The sequence below is a fragment of the Mustela erminea genome, chromosome 14 (assembly GCF_009829155.1).
Source record: "Mustela erminea isolate mMusErm1 chromosome 14, mMusErm1.Pri, whole genome shotgun sequence".
Taxonomy (NCBI): Eukaryota; Metazoa; Chordata; class Mammalia; order Carnivora; family Mustelidae; genus Mustela; species Mustela erminea.
The window spans coordinates 3,716,499-3,739,090 of record NC_045627.1 but is presented as its reverse complement, the minus strand read 5'-3'; the positions used below and the strand labels follow the sequence as shown (position 1 = coordinate 3,739,090).

At 44.6% G+C, this 22,592-nt stretch overlaps 2 protein-coding genes and 2 pseudogenes across 2 annotated transcripts; 1 reads left to right on the top strand and 3 right to left on the bottom strand.

The window, feature by feature from the left end:
• Positions 1-479: 479 nt before the first annotated feature.
• On the bottom strand, positions 480-14,031 carry SPRTN (SprT-like N-terminal domain). The gene is made up of 5 exons (XM_032313670.1): positions 13,452-14,031; positions 12,356-12,455; positions 6,746-6,874; positions 3,764-4,028; positions 480-2,837 (listed from the first exon to the last, which is right to left on the bottom strand). The coding sequence occupies exons 1-5, from the start codon at positions 13,670-13,672 to the stop codon at positions 2,089-2,091; spliced, it is 1,464 nt and encodes a 487-aa protein (XP_032169561.1). The 5' UTR covers positions 13,673-14,031; the 3' UTR covers positions 480-2,088.
• LOC116573517 lies at positions 9,245-9,784 on the bottom strand (annotated as a pseudogene).
• LOC116573806 lies at positions 9,670-9,779 on the bottom strand (annotated as a pseudogene).
• Positions 14,032-14,167: 136 nt separating the features above from the next.
• Positions 14,168-18,000, top strand: EXOC8 (exocyst complex component 8). The gene has a single exon (XM_032313667.1). The coding sequence runs from the start codon at positions 14,293-14,295 to the stop codon at positions 16,468-16,470; it is 2,178 nt and encodes a 725-aa protein (XP_032169558.1). The 5' UTR covers positions 14,168-14,292; the 3' UTR covers positions 16,471-18,000.
• Positions 18,001-22,592: the final 4,592 nt, after the last annotated feature.

Genomic DNA, 22,592 nt, shown 5'->3' with positions numbered 1-22,592 from the left:
AGTCCTTCTGCCATTTTACCCCTCACCTCGGTCTGTTCATGTGGAACGGCTGGTCCCCCAGTAGAACGTGCTGGTCTAGCTCCAGTGCCTTTCTCGTGCTCCTTCCCTCTGCAAGGCCCCTTCCATCCTTCCTTACCAGGCTACCCTGACTCACCCTAGAAGATCCAGCTCGGGAGCTGTCTCCTCCAGGAAGCTGCCCTGATGACCTGGCTGTGCTGATGGCCCTGCAATCCCCGCAGCTCCCAGCAGAAACCACTCAAGAGCCCTTTCTGTGTTCAGATTAATCTGCTCTCATCGTACTACCCAACTAGGCCGTTTTAGAAAGCTTGAGGACATGGACTATCTTGTTTAGTTCTTTGCCCCAGAACGTCATAGAGACTCAAAAACTGTTTACCTGCACGTCATTTCCTAAACTGAATTAAGAAAAAATGATCCTCTATGAAAGTACATAATTGCATATATCCAACATAATACACACGTTTTAAGTCATTTATCTATACATATTTATTAAATACTATTTTTCAACTTCATACTTAAAAAATACCAAACTTGTAAACACTCAACTAGATGAGCTAAAACGAAAAGGCCCTGACAGTAGTGTCAAGACAGTGGGACAGCCGGAGCTCTCCCGCATCGCCGGCAGTATTGACTCAAGCCAAACCCGCGTACGCCCTGTGCCCCCGCACGTCTAACCCTGGGTGTACACCCAGCAGACGGGAGCAAGAATGTTCTTAGCAGCATTACAGATCGTAGCCAGCTCCAGACGGGGAGTAGTTAACAGAATGGTGGGACAGACTCTGGCATATTCACACTACAGAGCAGTGAAACAGAAGGAACTTCCGCACGTGGCAACGAGGGTGGTGCTTCGTGAAGTTCAAAAACGAGCTCCAGCAACACGCGGTGGCAGGAGGTGTAAACGGTGGATCCGTCCGGAGGTTATGGCTGGGAACCGGGAAGAGGCGCCCACGCGGCCGCCTTCTGCGGGAGCCGCAGCGTTCCCTCCCTGACCTGGGCAGCGGTCGCCCAGGAGAGCGCGATGTGCAAGTTCACACTTAGGAGCTGGCCCCTCAGGTGTGTGAGGCTCACGCTGCGACAAAGGTCAGAAAAAAGAAAACCTGTGAACTAAACTCTTGGGAAAATGCCAACATGCCAGAGGCAAAGCCTCCAGAAAGAAAACTGATAAAAGTATCTTTGTCTCTTTGCTGTAAAACATGGAAAAGAATTTTTTTAAAAGAACTGTATACTTTTTAAAATGCACAAACGGTATTCCTTTTTATTTTAACGGTTACAGCTTTGGTTTAAGGTTCATAATACTGTTTCCAGATAATGTTCCTCTCTTAACGCCAATTAGGCAACTCTGTGATGTTACTTATGCGGTTACTTAAGCTCCCAACCCACTCATTTGGTTACATTGTGAGAAAACCGCTCAACTCTGGCCTACAGGACAGCAGGAGTCATAGTCTAGAATTTTTATTTCGCTATATTCCTTCTGTACTTTAACCTAAAACCTGCTGCCACCTTTTAGTGATGACAGGAATAAAATTCTTTAAAATACAGAAAATGTATTTCCTGCTAAGGTTTAAAAAAAGAAACCAAAAAAACCCAAAATTCTGACTGCCCTAAAACAACTGATATACTTTGTCCTCTAGATTGTATTTTTGGTCAATGTGTCTCATGTTCTGAATACTGAATTACAGTTCTTGGACTGAGTTTTAATACTAATAAAAAAATACTCAGTTTAACCGAATACCTAACAGGATTCTTCAGTGAGTATTTTGAGAAAGTATATAAATAAAAAGATTAACAGATCCAAATACCTTTAAGAGCAAGAAAGAACAAAAGTTTCTAAAAATTATGCATGTGTACAAGCAGAACAAACTCGGCCACAGGATATGCGAGGCAAGAGTGAAAAATACAGCACCTTCTGACAGAATATTTTCCATTACAATCTCATACATGTGCACGGGAAACAGAACTAGCTCATAACCCACAGATCTCAACGCTCCCCAGAGATTCCTGAGCAGTTGATGCTATATTTGCGGGGTAACACAGGTGAGTGTGTGGCACCCATTGGTTCTTCAAAGCTCTTCAACTCTGGACTTTGATGCTATCACCTTCAAGGCACCAGTCCAAGTGCTCATTAATCTGAGACTCCAAAACTTCATTCTGACAAACGGGACAATCGACCATCCTGAGGTGGCTGGCCGGGCTGCTGGGACTCGGAGTTGCCGCTGTAGGATGGGAACGCCACTCTGGATCATTTCCACTGCTTTGTACTTGCTCTTTCTTGATAAAAAACTTGTCAAAAACAGTCTTGTCTTCTAGCCTGGGTCGTTTACTTGGGAATTTCTCTTCGGACCCACTCACGTCCAGGGACGCAGTCACAGATGTCGATTCCGGGGCTTTTAAAGAATTCCTCAGGGGTATCTTCGACGAGGTGCCCCTTCTCTGAGAACCAGAAGAGACCGAGTTTTTAGGGGTGTCCCCGACTGTCAGGCTTTTCGTGGGAGAGCCGCTCACACTTCGGAAGGCCTTCTGGCTGGCAACTGAGACCGTAGGAAAGTAGTTGCTTAAGACATTTTGGTGACTGGTAGTCAGAACAGGGGATACAAGAGGAGATTTTTTACTCGAACCACTATGTTCAAATTTCACCTCAATTTTAGTGTTAGGTCTGAGGGCTTTTGCTGAATGGTCTTGACCTAAAAGATCTTGGGTTTTATTAATTGTATATGGAGTGACAAACTTCCCAGATGAAGGCGAGTTGCTCCTTTCTCCCAGAACATATCCTTTCCCACTGAAAGGGATTACCAGTTGGGTCTCACCTCTGTTGGGCTTATCTGCAAAAGAAGCAAAGGTTTTTCCTGACTCGAAATCAATACAGTAACCGATGTTAAGCTGATGGACGTTCTGCAGAGGTCAGGGAGCTTCTGGGATGGAGAGGACACAAAGGATAAAAAACATCTTCTCCTATTCAGATAAGGAGTTCCAGCAGCCAAACACTACCAGCAAACGAACTTTTACCTTGAAAATCCCCTAGCATTCTAGAAGTTTAGTTCCAGAGGGAAAAGTACGCTCCCACATTCTCACCTTTCCTCGTACTCCCACAGAATGAGGATATACAATCTCACCACGTATTCTTCCCTAGCTCCTCTCAACATTTTGGATTCAGGAACAGTAGTTTATTATGTTTCTGGATCCAACCAACAACTTCCCAAGGGAAGAAGCCTTAACTTTAGTGACCTGGGTCCCCTGTCAAAACTCGGTTACTCTGAACTTCATAGGAAAGAGATAAATCTGGAAGATGAAGAACCGGCGCATATATGTCATATCCTTTTCCCATTTTTCTCCCAATGAAAATACATACATCAGCAGCAGAAGTCTCTCGGCTACAGTCCAGCTGATAGGAAGGGGTGGAGTTAGGACTAATTCCGGGCATTGTTATCTGAATTGTTGTTTTTATTTTGACAATCATTTTGCCTTCTGTTTCCCAATGACTCAGAGTCAAGATAGGGAAAGGGACTTTACCCTCTAGTATTATCCGTGGAAACTATTGCTACTTTAACTCACATCTGCATAGAGTAAAGCACATTTTTCTACTCTCACTTCATAAATGGGAACTGTTTTTCCTAAGTCCACACTTAAAAATATCTATACGAGAAAGAATCCTTAAGCTCATCCTAACCCCCAGCCTGCAGAGGTCACCACTGGCTTTACCCGGTTAGCCGAGGTCCCAGCAAAGGGGGAAGACCAGACAGCAAGGTACCTTTATGTTCTGCGGGTGTTGGCGGCTGCCCTAGTTTCGTCTTTCCTTTGCCCTTCCTGGAGTAATTCTCTGGTTCCTTGATTTTGATGTAAGTGCCGCCGCACGTCTTCTGGTGCTCGGCCCACCAGTAGTCGTGAGCAGAGGGCGCCCGGTTGGTGGCACGTTTGACGTAGCCGTAGTAGGGCTTCCTGTGCTGGCACGGGCCATTGCAACGCCACCAGTGTCGCCGGTACTCATCCACCTCATCGTGGAAAGTGTGGTACACCTGGGCGAGAGAGCGTGTTCAGTGTTAACGAGGCACGTTAACCAGTTTAAGAAAATAGATAAGCAGCCTTTATTGTCGAAAGGTCCCTGTTTCTGTGAACTTTCTGCAGTGACACTTTGGGGAAGACAATGACTACACTGAGCTTCTGTGCAAAAGTTCATTTTAATATACTAGCAGCAGCTAATCCCTCACAAACTGTCTAAAGAGAGGAAAATCTGAGATTAGAAAAAAAATTTTTTTAACACACAAAAACCCCTATCAATGCTAAAAGCTTTAGAAACCAAGTTTCAAAATTATCAAAATTTAGGGTAAAGACACAATTTTATATAAGCCATAACATGTAAGAATTGTTCCTACTGCTGAACCGAATTTTCTCCTACGAGTAACACCGCCCAAGGGTTCATTTATATGGAATATAAACGCTCCACCCCTACCAGCACAAGCACCTTGCCGGATGCAGCCTCCGCTACACCCACACCACATGCGCGCAGCTCTTTGCTCCTGTCTCTGTAATGAGCCCTCACGGGGCATCATTTTTATCTGCTTAAGGCAAAGAGCGCCCCAGATTTCAACTGGTTCATCTCTGTGTCCCTCGTGGCTAACACAGGCTCTGGCACAGTCAAGGTGCTCAGTCGCATCTGCCGCCTGCCTAAAGGAAAAGCTTCATTACTGATCCAAAGAATATTCTCTGCGAATGTGCTTTTCAGTCCTTACACGGGATCCTTTAGTTTCACCCTCTAGAAGGAACCTTACTTACGGGAAAAGTGGTCTGAAAGAAAAGTGAGCCCTTCCCACGCGGTGGCCCTGCGGATAGAAGGGCACCACTAAAAAATTGCTAATCCTAAATAACCCTAAATAAATCCTAAATAACCATTACTACTGTACAGGATAAGCAGCATCCATGGATGAGGTTTTTTTTAACCAAAGACATTTAACTTTCTCATGAATTCCCTGAGGAAAAGAATGTGAAGCCTCTGGTCACTCTCCAACGAGGTTTCATCCTGGCCGTCTTAAGCAAAACCCTTGCGTTACTTGGCAAGCTCGCCCAACAGTGCGTATTACGTTTGGTGCACGAGACACCGGGGGGCGGGGGTTTGGGGACAAAGATGTACAGAACACCCTCTTCCCTTACACTGAGAGTTCTGCACTTAATTCACTGGCCAAACAGCCAGGGCACTGAATCTGTTTTGCTTCCAAGTCTTGTAACTCCTACAGCCTGGGGATGTGATTTCTTTAACGATGTCGTCACTAAAAGAAAATTGTGCAACTGGATGCCCTGTGGAGTTTGTTATAACAGGATGTAACCTGTAAAAGCAAGGGGTGTCCACTTGATAAAACCGCTCCTCAATGAAAACACACAGATGTGCAAGATAAAAGAATATATCCTCTTCCAAATGGACAGTAGGAAGTATACGAGGACTTTGCTTACAGTGAACACGCTGATGAGGAAACTAAAAGCCTTTTGCACCAGCACCTCCACAATTCTTTTGCTAGTCAGGACTTTATGTGACTGTCTTTCAATGCAAGCCACTTTCTTGATGATGAAGTAACTCTATTAAATAATTAAATGAGCTCTCTAGACTATTAAAGCCAATGGCTGGAAAAAAAATATACATAAGGTGAGCACTTTCCATTTTCCACCACACCGGCCTTTATGCCTTTCAAAGGCAGGAAATCTCTGCAGGAATGAATATCCTATTTGGTTCAATTTGATGCCGTACTCATTAGGCCCTCGTGGGGACGCTGCACCACACAGCTTCTACGGAGGTGCAGAAACCAGGAGAGCCGCCCTGTGTTCAGAGGTTGGACAGCAGAACAAAATATTGGAGAAGGTCCAGGAGCTGCTGAGGACACTCAAAGGACAAAGCAGTCCTGCCTGCCGCAAAGACAAGGGGCATGTGACAGCACAGAGGAAGTGGCACATGGGAGGGAGAGCATGTGTGAGGGGCAGCACGGGGGCAGGAAAGTTCTCTCAGAATCAAGACAAGCTGTGGCTGTGGGAGGCAAAAGACAAGGAACAGGATGGTCACCTGATCAAATGAATCCGTAATAAATAAAAACTTCTAGTATTTACCTTGTACTCAAACTGGGCTAGAATGTTTGTGTGTATTTTTTTCCTTTAATCCTCAAGGACCCAAAGGTAAGTGTCCTTACGGCCCTCGTAGGAGGGCCCTGCATAGGAGGCTATGCAGACGCCCCACCGTCCGGCATCCGCGGAGCCGGCCTCGGAACCCCAGCCTCAGACTCCTGGGTTTTCTGACCCCAGGCTCTGCTTCCTACAGGGTCAAGTCTTACAGGGACAAGTCTTGCAGAATCAAGACTTCAGGTGATGGGAACGACACATGATACAGGAGCGATCGAAGGAGACTATCACATGGAAACGAAGATGAGGGACAGTTGTGATGACCCAGAGGTAGGGCAGGCCTGCAGCCAATGTGTGTACAGTGTCGCCCTAGCCATGCTCAGAGGCCTTGCAGGGGCCGCAGGGACACCCAGCCCAAGACGGACTGGTCAGCTTCTTTTCACTTGTCCTACCATTTACTGTGGAAATGCCTCAAAAATAGTATTTGTTCCGACCCAGGTGTCTATTTTTAGTTAAATCCCAAGAATTACTGAATAAATAACTATTAAAAATCATAAACATTATACTTATTTAATATTTAATAAGCTAACTGATTAAATTAATAAATGTTATATTTATTATTTAACTCACATACCGTTATATTGGCTCCTGTCAGGCGATTGATGCGATGCATGTGTTTACAAAACTCTGGCCCGTGCCCCTCCCGGTCTTTATCATTATTAGTGACAAATAAATAGGCGTGTATCATTTCATGCAAGAGGGTCTGAAACAGAAAATAAATTAATTTGTTAGGGTGCTTTTGAAAATAATAATGCATTTTCTTACTCTATGTGGGATCTTAACTTTGCTTAGATCACAGGCTCCTTTCAAAGACTGACAAAAGTCACAAACTGTCTTTCTAGAAAAATTACATACACATACATTGACAAAACTTTGCATATATTCTCCGAAGCTCTGCAGATCCCAGGTTAAGAACTGTGTTCCAAGAAAGGCTTTTTAACTCTTCATTGAAACCCAAAAGGAAAGATCAATGAACTCAACTACATAAGAATCTTAAAATTCTGTGTGGGGGAGAAAACACGGTGACTGAAAAGACTAATTCAGAACAATGTATGTGCAATGCATCCCTCAGGCTATTCTTAAACTATAAAGAGCTATTAAAGTCAACAGAAAATGACCAATAACCCATTTTTAAGTGGGCAAAGGTCATAGATGGATTTTCAGAGAAAGAAATATAAAGTCTCTGTCAGGGGCACCTGGGTGGCTCAGTGGGTTAAAGCCTCTGCCTTCGGCTCAGGTCATGATCCCAGGGTCCTGGGATCGAGCCCGCATCGGGCTCTCTGCTCAGCGGGGAGCCTGCTTCCCTTCCTCTCTGTCTCTCTGCCTGCCTCTCTGCTGACTTGTGATTGCATCCCTTCCTTCTCTCTCCCTCTCTGTGTGTGCCTCTCTGCCTACTTGTGATCTCTATCAAATAAATAAATAAATAAAATCTTAAAAAAAAAAGCCTCTATCAACCCTGAAAGTTTTCATGTAAAATGATCAAAAATTAGGATAAACCATAAACATGAAAAAACTGGGCAACTTCATTTATAAAACAAATACAAACTAATGCTACACCAGTAGGTCACTTCTGCTTATCTACATTAGTAGAACTCCTGGAGTTTGATACCATTAGAAAAGCTAAGGGGAAACAAACATTCCTGTCTATCTCCGGTAGAACAGCAAAATAAGCCAAAGCCCACAGAGGAGAATGTGGTAACATCTCACAAAACTACAAATGCACTTATCCTCTGACCCAGCAATCCTGAAACTAACAGGAAAAGTCACATGTACCAGGCATTTTCACTGCGGCATTGTTTATTATATTAAGACCGGAAATAAGTGTTCAGCAACAGGGGCCCGGCTGAAGGAACTACGGAAAATCCACAACACAGGATTCTATACAGACTTAAAAAAGAACACAAAGATCTCTATGAAGTCATCTGGAGAAACCTACAGGGTATGCTTTTGAATGAAAAAGGCAAAGTACAAAGAAGAATGTACACAGTCTTTTGTATGAGAAGTATGTCAAGTGATCAGGAGAGGAAATAAGAATGGACATAAATATTTGCAAACAGTGGCACCAGTTAAGCATCTGACCCCTGGTTTCAGCTCAGGTCATGATCTCAGGGTTGTGAGATCGAGCCCTGTATCCGGCTCCATACACAGCGCAGTCTGCCTGAGGTTGTCTCCCTTGCTCCCCCCGCCCCCAAAGGCTCATGCTCACTCTCTCAAATAAATAAATCTTTTAAAAAAATTTGCAAAACAGAACAGCAAAACAACAAAGAAACTAATAACACGAGTATCTTATAGTAGTTGGGGAGTTCAGCACAGAGAGGGAAGGGGTAGGACAACGTTTCTAGGTATACAGCTTTTGGTAGCTTTGGGAGTTCGAATCGTGAAAATTTCAGAATAAACAAACAATAAAATCTACTGCTCTAGTGAATAGCATCTGATGGAAAATCCTGTGATTGGCCCAAATTTCAACTGAATTTACATAAATCTTGTTTGAATTAAAACAACGGGTGCCTGGGTGGCTCAGTGGGTTAAGCCGCTGTCTTCGGCTCAGGTCATGATCTCAGGGTCCTGGGATCGAGTCCTACATCCGGCTCTCTGCTCAGCAGGGAGCCTGCTTTCTTCTCTCTCTCTCTCTCTGCCTGCCTCTCCGTCTACTTGTGATCTCTCTCTGTCAAATAAATAAATAAAAACTTAAAAAAAAAAAACCAGCTTACTGCTCATTTGCATACCAAGGATGCCAAAGTGTAGGTGCAAAATTCAGAGAAGTATTTAAGGTTGCAGTTTCATAATGTATCCCAAAGAAATATGAATACATTTTTTACAAAGTGAGAATCAGTGGGGCACATGGGTGGCTCAGTTGGTTAATCGTCTACCTTCGGCTCAGGTCATGATCTTGGGCCCCTGGGATCGAGCCCTGCATCACGGAATCTGGGCAGCAGGAAGCCAGCTTCTCCCTCTCCCTCACCCTCTGTGCCCTCCTTCTCTCTCTCTCTCAAATAAATAAATAAAATCTTTAAAATATATATATGCTTTTTTATTTTTCTATTTATTTATTTATTTATTTATTTATTTATTTAGACAGGAACTTGGATTTATTGGTGGGCATGAATATGACGGGAAGGGGTAGTGCTAAGGTTCTCATGAGTGCAGAGCCCTCCATTTGTCCAAGGGACCACGGTTAGGGATGTATTTGACCCCACAGCCATCTGGGATAAGCCGCTTTTCAGCCACCATGTCTTCAAATTCATCCGCATTGAACTTAGTAAAGCCCCACTTCTTGGAAATGTGGATCTTCTGGCGGCCACGGAACTTGAACTTGGCCCTGCGTAGGGCCTCAATCACATGCTCCTTGTTCTGCAGCTTGGTATGGATGGACATGATGACTTGGCCAATGTGGACCCTGGCTACTGTGCCCTGGGGCTTTCCAAAGGCACCCCGCGTACCTGTCTGCAGCCTAAATTGGAGATAGCCATGAGGTCAGACCCCAGCATCCACCAAAAGGGCTGTCTCCAAGGTCCCTTAGGGCAACCCATACAATCAACAGGCTGCATACACTACCGAGGAGGCTACTGTTTGCAGCCATGGCACACTGGGCCCCCATATATATGCTTTTTTAAAAAGTGAAAGTCATGAAGGTCTTCAAGAGCAAACTTTGTTCGTAATGTTTTTACAAAGAATTTCTATCAGAAGAACTAGATTTGCCACTAATGAATTGTAGTCTTATCAAATTCTGCTGAACAGAAAAAATGGGTGAATCAAACATTTTAACTTGGTCACTCTGAAAACATCCCAAAATTATCAACTCCATCTCTGAAAATGAACTTAATCGTTTTAAGTAAATGCCTCTCTCTTGGGACTTAAACTCAAAGAGCATTCTACATTTCAAAGGTTTTCCTACATTCTAAAGTAATGATGAGCAACTATTCTTATAAAGGGAAAGAAACTTAGTTCCTAATTTTGGGTACAATTTAAATACCTTGAAAATGGAATGGCCCATGGCACCATACCGAACCATTTCTATCTTTATATATCCACCATTTTCCACATTTAGGCTAGATTCAAGGCTCTAATCAGCACGGTCCCAAAACACCTCTACTTTCCACCACTGTCCTCTATCTGGACAAAAGCAACTACTTCTGGTCCTCAATATGCCCTAATTTCAGGCCTCGCTTTCACCTCATTGCATGCCTCATTCCATGCCAAGGGTAGTTTTCCTCCACCATATCTGCTTGTCAGAATACAGTCCGTCCTGTAAGGCTCACCTCCATGTTCTAATTAGCAGAAGTAATAATTATAAAGTGGTAGTAATGAGGTCAAGTGGTACAGGGGATAGGACAAGAGCTTTGGAGTCAGGGACCTAATCCAAGGATTTGTTACTTATCACGCTCAAGACCCTGAACCAGTTACAAGGTGCTCCTCACGCCTAAAATGGGGATGTCCTGGCCTTGCAGGGCCATACACACTAGATTAACTATTGTTATTCCAAAATGTGGCCAATATGTGCTCAACAGTGAGTGGGAGGAGTGGCGATGTCAGTAGTCACAAAATACATAGCCAGGAAGCTTTTCTTCTTTGTCCTCGACCACACAATATCTTTTCCTTTCCTGAACCCTTTTCATGATAACTTAGGTCATACTCTATGTACAGACCAGAGTCACACGGTTCCTTCTCAGTCCTTCTCACCCTGATTTGATAGTGTAACTTTCTGACGACAGAGAATGCTCCCTTGATAGCATTACTACGCGTTTCCCATTCTCTTCTCACCCATTACCTTAAAAAAAAAAATTGTTCGTGTGTTTAATCATTTACATAATAAATACTCATTAAGCAACTACTGTTCTAATTAGAGCTCCTCATAAGGTTGATTTGGTTTAATCATGTTCAAATTTTTTTTATGCCTACTTTTCTGCTTATTCACTGTGTTACCAAGAGAGTTGTATTAACACACAACTATGATTGTGGATTATTTCTCTTTTTGCTTCTACTAATTTATGTTTCATGTAGCTTAAAGCTGTATCATTACTTTAAGGGTCAAATTATGTGTTTTTATTTAATAGATTATTTTATCATTCTAAAATGTTAACCTTTTTTTCTAGTAAAACTTCTTCCCTTAAAATCCTTAGTCTGATACAATAGCTTTCTGTTATTGTTCAGATGGTGTACTTTTTTCAACCTTCTACATGTAATGTATGTGTGTCTTTATCTTAAGCCTATCTCTTTTCATCTAGTATGTCATTCCAAGTCTTTAGTGCTTAGTCTGTTTATATGTAATATAACTACTGATATTGTCTTTATGCCTACCTCTTTTTTTTTTGCAGGACTTTGTTCCTTTATCCCTCCTTCCTTTTTTAAATTATTTCTGTTATACCATTCTATACTTAGTAGCCATTTACTTTTTTTTTCTAATTGTGGTAAAAAGCACGTAACATAAATTCTACCAGCTGAACTATTTTTACGTGTACAGTTCTGGAATGTGAAGTATATTCCCATTGTTCTGAAACCCATCACCTTCTATTATCCTTAAAAACACCATCTTTTTTATTTCCGAGCATGTTTTAACATATTTCCCATCCAATCTCTACCACCCTATCCTCTTTATAATGCATATGCTTCAAGTGACATAACTGGGGCAAGATCAGTCACACTGGGGGCATCTTAGGGAACTTCAGGCGTGTTCTAGACTCAACTAACCTTAATCAGGGAGCCCCTACTCCTCCATTTTGCTAGTGACGCATGCCCTCGCTTGTGCTGGCTGGTTATACCAGCTCAGCTAGATATTCTGGGAGGGCAGCACCACAGTGTCTGAACAGAGAATCAAAGTTTGTGTGACTTGGTTGGAAGATATGGGTCCTAATTTTTTCTCTGCTGCTAAGTATGAAACTTAAACCTGTTACTTACCCTCCCTGAGCTTTAATGTCCTCATTTACAAAAAAGAGGACAACACACGTAGTACATAAACAGGGTTGTTGCAAAGATCAAATCAGATAAAACACCTGAAAGCCTTTAGCTGTGAAAAACTATAAAAACATAAGGTAATTGTTATCATTTACCCTGCAGTTAAAGTCTGCAATGACAAAAAAGAGATTTTGGTTTTGGTTTTACATTACAGGTTAAGTCACAGCAGTCTAAATCAGTAATAAGCATTTTCAAATTACTCAGCTAAGAATCAAGTTTATGCAAAGAATACCTCTACGAGATCCTTTCTTGGTCTCAACTTTAAAAGAGGTTCACTGAGACGGATGGAACACATTCCACCCCTCCCTTCATAGCTGCATATCCCAGCACACCTGGAAAACAACCACCACAAAAACATTATTTACCTAATATACAACAAAAGAAATAGAGATGAAAGAGGAAATCCTTATACATTCTTGGGCAGGTCACACCAAGTACCTTCTTGGTTAGGAGATATTTGCATTTCACCCCAGTGAGATGTGTCAACAGTAATGCATCCCTTGCCCTCGCCAGGCTGCAGGGGCCCCAAAGAGGACAATCCTGTTCTGTGGCTCCCAGTCTCCTCCCTCCAAACTGTAATCAGTTTGTGTTAACAACCAGATCTCCAACAGCACGACTGGAAAACTGTAACAGAAGCCTCTGTGAAAGAGACTGGTTCTTTACACACAGTTCTGTGTCTGATTTTAATCTGTCTTACTTTAGGAACTTGGAACACAAGCACCACCGTGGTATAAACTCCATCCTAAACCTGCAACCCCCCTTCAGGTGCAGGAACAGATTCTTTCAAATCGGGATTTCTCAACCTCAGTGTACATCCTTTTGGAGGCATCCCCGAAGATCCTCTGGGTGCAGAAATATGGAAACGTCAAGCCCGTCCCCCTTCTAACACCGGAGCTCACTACAGAGTGGTGTTATCTCCAAGAGCGTGGAACAGGACAACGCACGTCCTTGGGAGGCTTCCCCGCCTCCTCGGCGTTCTTTCTTAGCGACTGACTCTGGATGCTTCTCCCTCCTGGGTCAGAAATGTGTTAATTTACTTTCAAACTGGAGGAGATCCAAAGACACTTCCTTTTCCCTCACTGTGTCCTCTACACATCAAACTGCTACCGGGATGGGCCACACAGCTCCTGCAAGTTGCTGGAGCGGGAGAGAGACAGAGCAGGAAGAGAGAGGAACCCCGAGAGCGGCTGCCGGTCCCAAACAAGACCCCACGTTTCACGCCCCGCCCCCCGGGCCCATCGGGGCGGAGCGAGAAGGGGAGCCTAGGGCCGGGGGCTGCGGAGGGGCTGCCAGCCGTTCTCGCTCCCCCAGCGGGGCTCGGGACTCACAGGGTCATTCGCATGCTCCACTTCACCTCGACGGCCTCCAGCTGGCCCCAGAAGAACCGATCGTTGAACTGCACGAACAGGGCCTGCAAATCCGGGGTTGGGTCCACCAACTCCCAGGACGCGTCCACCAGCGACAGGGGCGCCTGGGCCCGGTCGCGCTCCGACCGCTGCAGGTCCCACTCCTCCTGAAGCCGCAGCGCCAGCACAAGATCCTCATCCATCTCTGCCGGCAGCCCAGGCGGCGTGCGCCGGCGTTAGGGGCTCCGCGTCTCCGAAGCTCCGAGGGCCGGCCGAGCTCCTAGGAGATACCGGCTCTCGGGCTGCTCTCGGGTCGGCCCGCCGGTCTCGCGAGAACTCAGGAATAACTGGCTCTAGAACGAGAACTGAGGTTGCCCCAAGCCAAGATTCTGGGGCTTAAAAAAGAGAACTCGGCTAGACGCCTGCTAGTGGGCTCAAAACCTGGGTCTCCAGGGCTTGGACTCCAGGAGGGTTTCAGGAAACTGGTTACCGGCTTTACGCTTCGCCGCTAACTTCAAACACTTACGTCACGCTCAGCTCATGCGCAGTACCCACGTCCCTCTGCCTCGCCCTCCACTCTCTTCCGCAATAGCGCCTCTGGCGCATGAGCCGTAGGTGGCGGGCGTTCCTGCGCAAGCGCGCTCCCTGCGCCCGGCCCCTGCGCAGGCGCGGTGTCCGAAGCTCAGACCCGGGCGCAGGCGTACTCGTCTCCCTTCCATCCTGCTTCCTCAGCCCTGGAGCTCCGCGGGGCTTGGGTGGGTCTCAACAGCGGCAGCACCGGTGGCGGCGATAGTGACAGTGACTGCGTGAGACTCAGACGGAAATGGCGATGGCGATGTCAGACAGTGGGGCGACCCGGCTGCGCCGGCAGCTGGAGTCGGGGGGCTTCGAGGCGCGGCTGTACGTGAAGCAGCTCTCGCAGCAGTCGGACGGGGACCGGGACCTGCAGGAGCACCGGCAGCGCATCCAGGCGCTGGCGGAGGAGACGGCGCAGAACCTGAAGCGCAACGTCTACCAGAACTACCGGCAGTTCATCGAGACAGCCCGCGAAATCTCCTACCTGGAGAGCGAGATGTATCAGCTCAGCCATCTGCTGACCGAGCAGAAGAGCAGCCTGGAGAGCATCCCGCTCACCCTGCTGCCGGCGGCCGCCGCCGCTGGGGCTGCCGCGGCCTCCGGCGGGGAGGAAGGGGGAGGCGGCGCGGGGGGCCGAGACCACCTGCGGGGCCAGGCAGGCTTTTTCCCCACTCCCGGGGGCGCCTCCCGCGACAGCTCGGGCCCCGGCGAGGAAGGGAAGCAGCGCACCCTTACCACCCTGCTCGAGAAGGTGGAAGGCTGCAGGCACCTGCTGGAGACGCCGGGGCAGTACCTGGTGTACAACGGGGACCTGGTGGAATACGAGGCCGACCACATGGCCCAGCTGCAGCGGGTGCACGGCTTTCTCATGAACGACTGTTTGCTGGTGGCCACCTGGCTGCCCCAGCGGCGGGGGATGTACCGCTACAACGCCCTCTATCCCCTGGATGGTTTGGCCGTGGTCAACGTCAAGGACAACCCGCCCATGAAGGACATGTTCAAGCTGCTCATGTTTCCCGAGAGCCGTATTTTTCAGGCGGAAAATGCTAAAATCAAACGAGAGTGGCTGGAAGTGCTGGAGGAAACCAAGAGAGCCCTCAGTGAGAAAAGACGAAGGGAGCAGGAGGAGGCAGCGGCCCCTCGAGCACCACCCCAGGTGACTTCCAAGGCCAGTAACCCATTTGAGGATGAAGAAGACGACGAACCGGCCGTTCCTGAGGTAGAAGAGGAGAAGGTGGACCTCTCAATGGAATGGATCCAGGAGTTACCTGAAGACCTGGATGTCTGTATTGCCCAGAGGGACTTTGAAGGAGCCGTTGACCTGCTGGATAAATTAAACCATTACCTAGAGGATAAGCCCAGTCCACCTCCTGTTAAAGAGCTAAGGGCCAAAGTGGATGAGCGTGTCCGGCAGCTCACGGAGGTGCTGGTGTTTGAACTCTCCCCAGATCGTTCCCTGAGAGGTGGTCCGAAGGCTACGCGTAGAGCAGTTTCTCAACTGATCCGGCTGGGCCAGTGCACAAAGGCCTGTGAGCTGTTTTTGAGAAACAGGGCAGCGGCTGTGCACACTGCAATACGTCAGCTGCGCATCGAGGGTGCCACCTTACTCTACATTCATAAGCTGTGCCATGTCTTCTTTACCAGCCTTCTTGAAACCGCACGGGAATTTGAGACGGATTTTGCAGGCACAGACAGTGGCTGCTACTCTGCCTTTGTGGTCTGGGCGAGATCAGCCATGGGCATGTTTGTGGATGCCTTTAGCAAGCAGGTGTTTGATAGTAAGGAGAGCCTCTCTACCGCGGCCGAGTGTGTGAAAGTGGCGAAGGAGCACTGTCAGCAACTGGGGGACATTGGACTCGACCTCACCTTCATCATCCATGCCCTTCTGGTGAAGGACATCCAAGGGGCCTTGCACAGTTACAAAGAAATCATCATCGAAGCCACTAAACATCGCAACTCTGAGGAGATGTGGAGGAGGATGAACTTGATGACCCCAGAGGCCCTGGGCAAGCTCAAAGAGGAGATGAAGAGTTGTGGGGTCCGAAACTTTGAGCAGTACACCGGGGATGACTGCTGGGTGAACCTGAGTTACACCGTGGTTGCCTTCACCAAACAGACCATGGGCTTCTTGGAAGAAGCCCTGAAGCTCTATTTCCCAGAGCTGCACATGGTACTTTTGGAGAGCCTGGTGGAAATCATTTTGGTTGCCGTGCAGCATGTGGATTACAGCCTTCGGTGCGAGCAGGATCCGGAGAAAAAGGCTTTTATCAGACAGAATGCATCCTTTCTCTATGAGACCGTCCTCCCTGTGGTGGAGAAGAGGTTTGAAGAAGGCGTGGGGAAACCCGCCAAGCAACTCCAGGACCTGAGGAATGCATCCAGACTTATTCGTGTGAACCCTGAAAGTACAACGTCAGTGGTCTGATGCCCGTGGCTCTGTGTCTATGTATGCCTATATATTGCTTATACGTTATTTATATTTATATTAAGTTGCATTAGCATATTCTTTATAGTCTTAAACACAGATCAAAAATAAAAGACGCCCTCTCAAACAGAAATGCAGAATCAAAAGGAAGAAGAAAAAAAAGTTAAAATTAAGCCAAAATAACAAAACAGTGGAATTATTAAAATATACGCTTTCCTTTTAAATTATGCTAACTCTCTAATGAATATGTTGTCACACTACAGCATTTCAGTGTATCCTTTTGGGTCAAAACACACTTTCTTCCAGTCTGTATTATGCAGCTCAGAGAAATCATATCTATAAATACGTAGAATTTAAGTATGTCGTGAGGTTTCCCAGTTCGCTAAAATGTTAGGTCTCTTAAAAGAGTACAGTGCCGTACAAACACCCTGCTTCACACACTTCCCCACCTTAAAATGTGACTGAACAATTTTGGGGGGCGGGGGGAGGAGTTGAGAGCATTGGTTTTAGCATAAATTTTGGTCAAAAAAATTCCTTCTTGAAAATGGCCAGTTTGTGGACTCAAATACTTGGATAGCTTTCATGAGATGGCTCCGCAAACATTTTGCCAGTGTGATTTGAGTGACTAATTATTTTCACCTGCTAATTAGCAACTTTCTAATACTTGATTGGGGAGCATTTACTTGAATCTTAAGGACTATGGTAACTTTTCTTTCAACATATTCCTGAACTGCGTGAATTTCTAGCCACAGCTTTTGTCCTTACCATACTAAAAAAATTAAAATGATTAAAAGAAAACCACCAAAACAGGACAGACTGAGGAACCTGGCAATGGCCAGTGACTTTTAGCTGCCTTCCCTCAATCTCCCTGTAACATATAATGACTCAGACTACATGGAAACGGGAGGAAAGTTTTCGGTGAAACATTTATTGAGATTTCAGGGCCTGGGTGGATGGGAAATTAGAAAAAAATCATATGCAAACCCTACTCAAGTATGACTGTTTTGAGCAGAGATTTGGCTTTTGATTTTTTGTAGCAAAGTAGAGAACAAAAAGGTGAGACAATGTGCCCAAAGCCAAGGGAAGAAAAGAACTTTTGGTGACTCCTACTAGAATGCTACATACTGCCTTTCTCTTGTTTTGTGTTTTCCTTTGTTATGAAAAGTAAATATAATGCTTACTTCAGGTTGTTTCGTAAAACAAAAATAGCTGAAGAAATTGGAGCTTCCCAGGATTTCTGAACTACTGCTTCCATTGTGCATTGATTATATAAGATTCCCCATATGTGAAGAGAAATTGTGCTAAGATCCACCATTTTTCCCTCTTTCCAGTTGTGATTCTTGTCCAAAAGTGCCATTTCTGATGCCGAGGACTTCCAAAGTTCTTGTCTTTTATCTGAATTAAAATAGTGGTATTAAGTGGAAATTATGTAAAACTAAAATAGCTTCCAAGAGTGGCTTAGGGTTTGTGAAGCTCCATGACTCAGTTACTTGCTGTCAGAGGAGCCCTTTTATGTATTTTTAGCTATGCATTTTAAAGGTTGAAAATTATCAAAGTTACAGATTTTCTTTAATTTTTTTCACATAAATTTAGAATTTTCTAGACAATAACCATAACTGGATATCTCAGCTGAGCAAAAACAGTTATAATTTGCCTTTTTTAAGATCACTGGAAACTTGAATTTGATAACAATGTTATTATTTTGTGCAAGTTAGTTTCTAAAACTATATTGTATAAAATGTGTGTAAATATCTGATGCTGGGTCCATGAAACAATACTTCTGAAATCAACACTTAAGGCATGAAGTTGTAAAAACGTAAATGTGTATACTCAGATATTTAAATGGTTGCTTCTCCATAGAACTGTCTGCTTTTTAAAACTGGAAGTACAGAATTTTCTTTGGGTAAACTTTGTGTGTTGCTTAATCAGAGTTGTAGCTGGAGGAAGTCAGCCGGTGGTGATTCAGTTAGTGTGGGAAGTGGATCAGAGACCCTCAGTGTCCTAATGTATCTTTGTGCCAAGACAGAGTCATGGTGTACCATTCCCCAGAGTGGAGTCGGAGCTCTTCCCTCGTTCTTGCTTCATTAGACTCCAAAACAAGTCCTAAAAATCGAATACAGTTAGAGATTGTCCAGAAATACAGCACATACTGTAATCCACCACTGTAAACCTGATTGCCTCTTCTTGTCTGCTTTCCACATCACACTGTCACTCGAGCTTGGAATCACAGACTTGATTGAATTAATTACTGTTGAGAAAAAGACACCCTGTAGAATTAAGTCTCTTTTTGATTAAAGCCTCATTTCACTTAAAGTGCTGAACACTTACTTTTGTTTAAAAGACTACCTTTAGTTAAATAACCGGCACTTGTATTTTGCAATTCGCTTACCTAGGATTGGGAATTTGGGACTTGACATAAGGTGTAAAATCAGTATATGTACATTTTGCTTATTGATATGCTGTGATATGAGGGATCCTGAAATGTTTATCAAAATAAAGCTTAAAATTTTTCTTACACTGGATAAAATTGGCATTACAGTGTTGTATCTCCTTTAATTAGGCCTCAATATTCTTTTTTTTCCTAAAGATTTTATTTATTTATTTGACAGAGATTACAAGTAGGCAGAGAGGCAGGAGGAAGCAGGCTCCCCGCTGAGCAGAGAGCCCGATGCGGGGCTTGATCCCAGGACACTGGGATCATGACCTGAGCTGAAGGCAGAGGCTTTAACCCACTGAGCCACCCAGGTGCCCCTAGGATTCGATATTCTTAGGTTCTTGTTACAGAAGTACCGAGCCTTTTAAAGATTTTATTTATTTATTTGACAGAGAGAGAGCAGAAGCAGGGGGAGTGGCAGGCAGAGGGAGAGGGAGAAGCAGGTTCCACTGAGCAGAGTCCAATGTGGAACTCGATTCCAGGACCCTGGGATCATGATCTGAGCTGAAGGCAGTCGCTTCATCACGTGAGTGCCCCTGAAATACTGTTTGTTTGTTTGTTTGTTTGTTTAAAGATTTTATTTATTTACTTGACAGAGAGATCACAAGTAGGCAGAGAAGCAGGCAGAGAGGGAGAAGCAGGCTCCCCACCGAGCAGAGAGCTCGATTCGGGGCTCAATTCTAGGACCCCAGGATCATGACCCAAGCCGAAGGCAGAGGCTTTAAACCACTGAGCCACCCAGGTGCCCCTGAAATACTGTTTTAAGAGCCGAGGTGGTTTTTGTTTTGTTTTGTCTTTGTCTAGGGGGATGACAGGAAGCTGTTAGCTAATTTAAATATATGTTCTGCTTACTGTCAGAATTGTGATTAAATCATATCTCAGTTTTTTTTTTAAGGACTCCTTTGAATGAGAAATTTCAGATACATAAAATGAATTTGCTCCAAAAAGTGGATTTTATGTCATCTGCACATCCCTAAATGAAGAAAATATAATGGAGGCCATATGACCTAAGAACTGGGAGCATCAATGACAAGGATCTGTTTTTTAATACATATAGACCCTGAGGGAACTTTTACATAAAATTGATTTAAAGCTATTTATCAAAAAAAAAAAATATTCAGTGTTATGCCTTACATTGACTATAATGTGGGATGGGGAAGACAAAATAAATTTGAGCATGCTTGCTGTGAAATTCTTGAGAATTGGAAAAGATGGAGGATAAAAAGTTGGAAAAACTAGGTTAGGGAGTCAAATACACAATAGTGTGTTGCAAATTACATTAATTAAATAATCGAATGCAGACAGCGTGTTGCCAAAAAAACAACAACCCTGTGTGTTGTCATTTTCATACTCAGTATTTCATGGGAATACTGAGAAGGAAGAGGGCAATGTGTTTTTGAGGAGTTTGGAGAGTCTACGTGGAATTGTTGGCATTTGAGACAAAAAAATAATATTTGACATGAAAAAAATTCACGTATGAGAAGCGATGTGAGAACCTTCCTTTAGGGAATCACTTACTAATGATTGCTGTGTTTCAAGCAGTGTGATAAGCACCTTTATCGGGTTATTTTATCTAATCTTCACATCGGTCTACGGAAGGAGTTGAAGTTTTGTGAAGTAATTTGCAGGTAATTCAACCTACAAAGAGTTCCCTAAGTGGCCCGGATGGGATATGAACTCGGACTTTATCTAGGGCTGGCTTCTGAGCCATTGAGCCATACTATTGGATTGTGTCTGCTGGCTGACATCTCACTAGGGCAGGTGCTCTTTATTTCGAAGACTTACCCATTCACAAGTGTATTCTGTTAAAATTAAAGGTGTTACGTCACAGTATATATAGATTTTTTAAGGTTTTATTTATTTGAGAAAGAGCACAAGCAGGGGGAGCGGCAGACGGAGAGGGAGAAGCAGGCTCCCCGCCGAGCAGGGAAGCTGCTACAGCTCGATTGCAGCACCCTGAGATCATGACCTGAGCCCTAGGTAGACACCTAACCAGCTGAGCCACCAAGACGCCCCAGGATATTTTTTTAAAGATTTTTTCATTCATTTGAGAGAGAGAGCATGAACAGGGGGAAGGAAGAGAGAGAGAGGGAGATGACAAGCAGGGAGCCTGACGTGGGGTTCAATTCCAGAACTTCGAGATCATGACCTAAGAGGAAGGCAGATGCTTAACCAAGTGAGTCACCCAGGTGCCCCTGTCACAGGATATTGTAATTTATAACTGCCTTAAAAAAATAAAGTAGCAGACTTGAGTTAATGAGATTGTTCAAACCAGATTGTTTCCATTGACACCAATTTGGTTTTGTTTAAAACATTTCATTGAGGGGCAGGTGTCCGTCGGGCTCGTTCAGTGGAGCATGCGATTCTTGGTCTCAGGGTTGTGAGTTTGAGCCCCACCTTGGGTGTAGAAGTTACTTAAAAATAAAATATTGGGTGGCTCAGTGGGTTAAGCCTCTGCTTTTGGCTCAGGTCATGATCCTGGGATCGAGCCCTGCATCGGGCTCTCTGCTCAGCGGAGAGCCTGCTTCCTCCTCTTTCTCTGCCTGGTTCTCTGCCTACTTATGCTCTCTCCCTCTCTGTCAAATAAATTAATTAATTTTTTAAAAAATCTTGAAAAAATTTTAAATAAAATATTTTCTTTCTTAAGTAATCTCCATGCCCAACATGGGTCTCAAGCACATGACCCCATTTGAGTCACGTGCTCTGCGGACTGAACCAGTCACCTGCCCCATTATCATCAATCTGTACATTACTGAATTCTTTGTAATTGGTAAAATTAAGTAGCCTTGAACTTGAAGAAATTTCTTTGGGCATTAAGATACATATAACTTAGATTAAGAGTCTCTGTCTTTGGTTTCATCTTCTTTCATTTTTCCCTGCCTTCCCCTATGATCCTCTGTCTTGTTTTGTTAGGAAACAAACTGAGGGGTGCTGGGGGTGGTGGTGGGAGGGATAGGGTAGTGGGGTTATGGACATTGGGGAGTGCTGTGAATTGTGTAAGATTGATGAATCACAGACCTGTACCCCTGGGGCAAATAATACATTATATGTTAATTTTAGAAAGAATAACTGGAAGTGCTCTATAAAAATGCAGATTCCTGGGTCTCCTTAATCAGAGTTTTTGAGGACCAAAACCACACATCTGAGTATATAACAAGCTCTATAGGTAATTCTTTCTTACACAAAGTTCTGACAAAGTTCTCTGCTTGGCACAGATGTTCATAATTGGTGCACGTATGAGAAACGAAGCAACGGGAATTGCCTGCCCTAACCTCTGTACTGGCCATTTTGCCTTGGGAGATATGAAAAGGGTCCCAAAGAGCCTTCCCTTGCTTTCTCAATGGATTTTGGTAAAGTAGTTTCAGTTGAACATAATTACACTGACCTTTAATAGATGAAAAAGTTCTCAGGGCAAATAAGTTTCAGAAATGCTCAACCCTATTTTTTCTCTTTGATTAACATGACACACATTACCAGCATGGGATGCATTCTGGGGAATCCTGCTTCCATAAAATTCTTAAATTTTTTTTTAAAGATTTTATTTATTTAGTTGACAGAGAGAGATCACAAGTAGGCAGAGAGAGAGGAGGAAGCAGGCTCCCCGCCGAGCAGAGAGCCCGATGCGGGACTCGATCCCAGGACCCCGAGATCATGACCCGAGCCGAAGGCAGCGGCTCAACCCACTGAG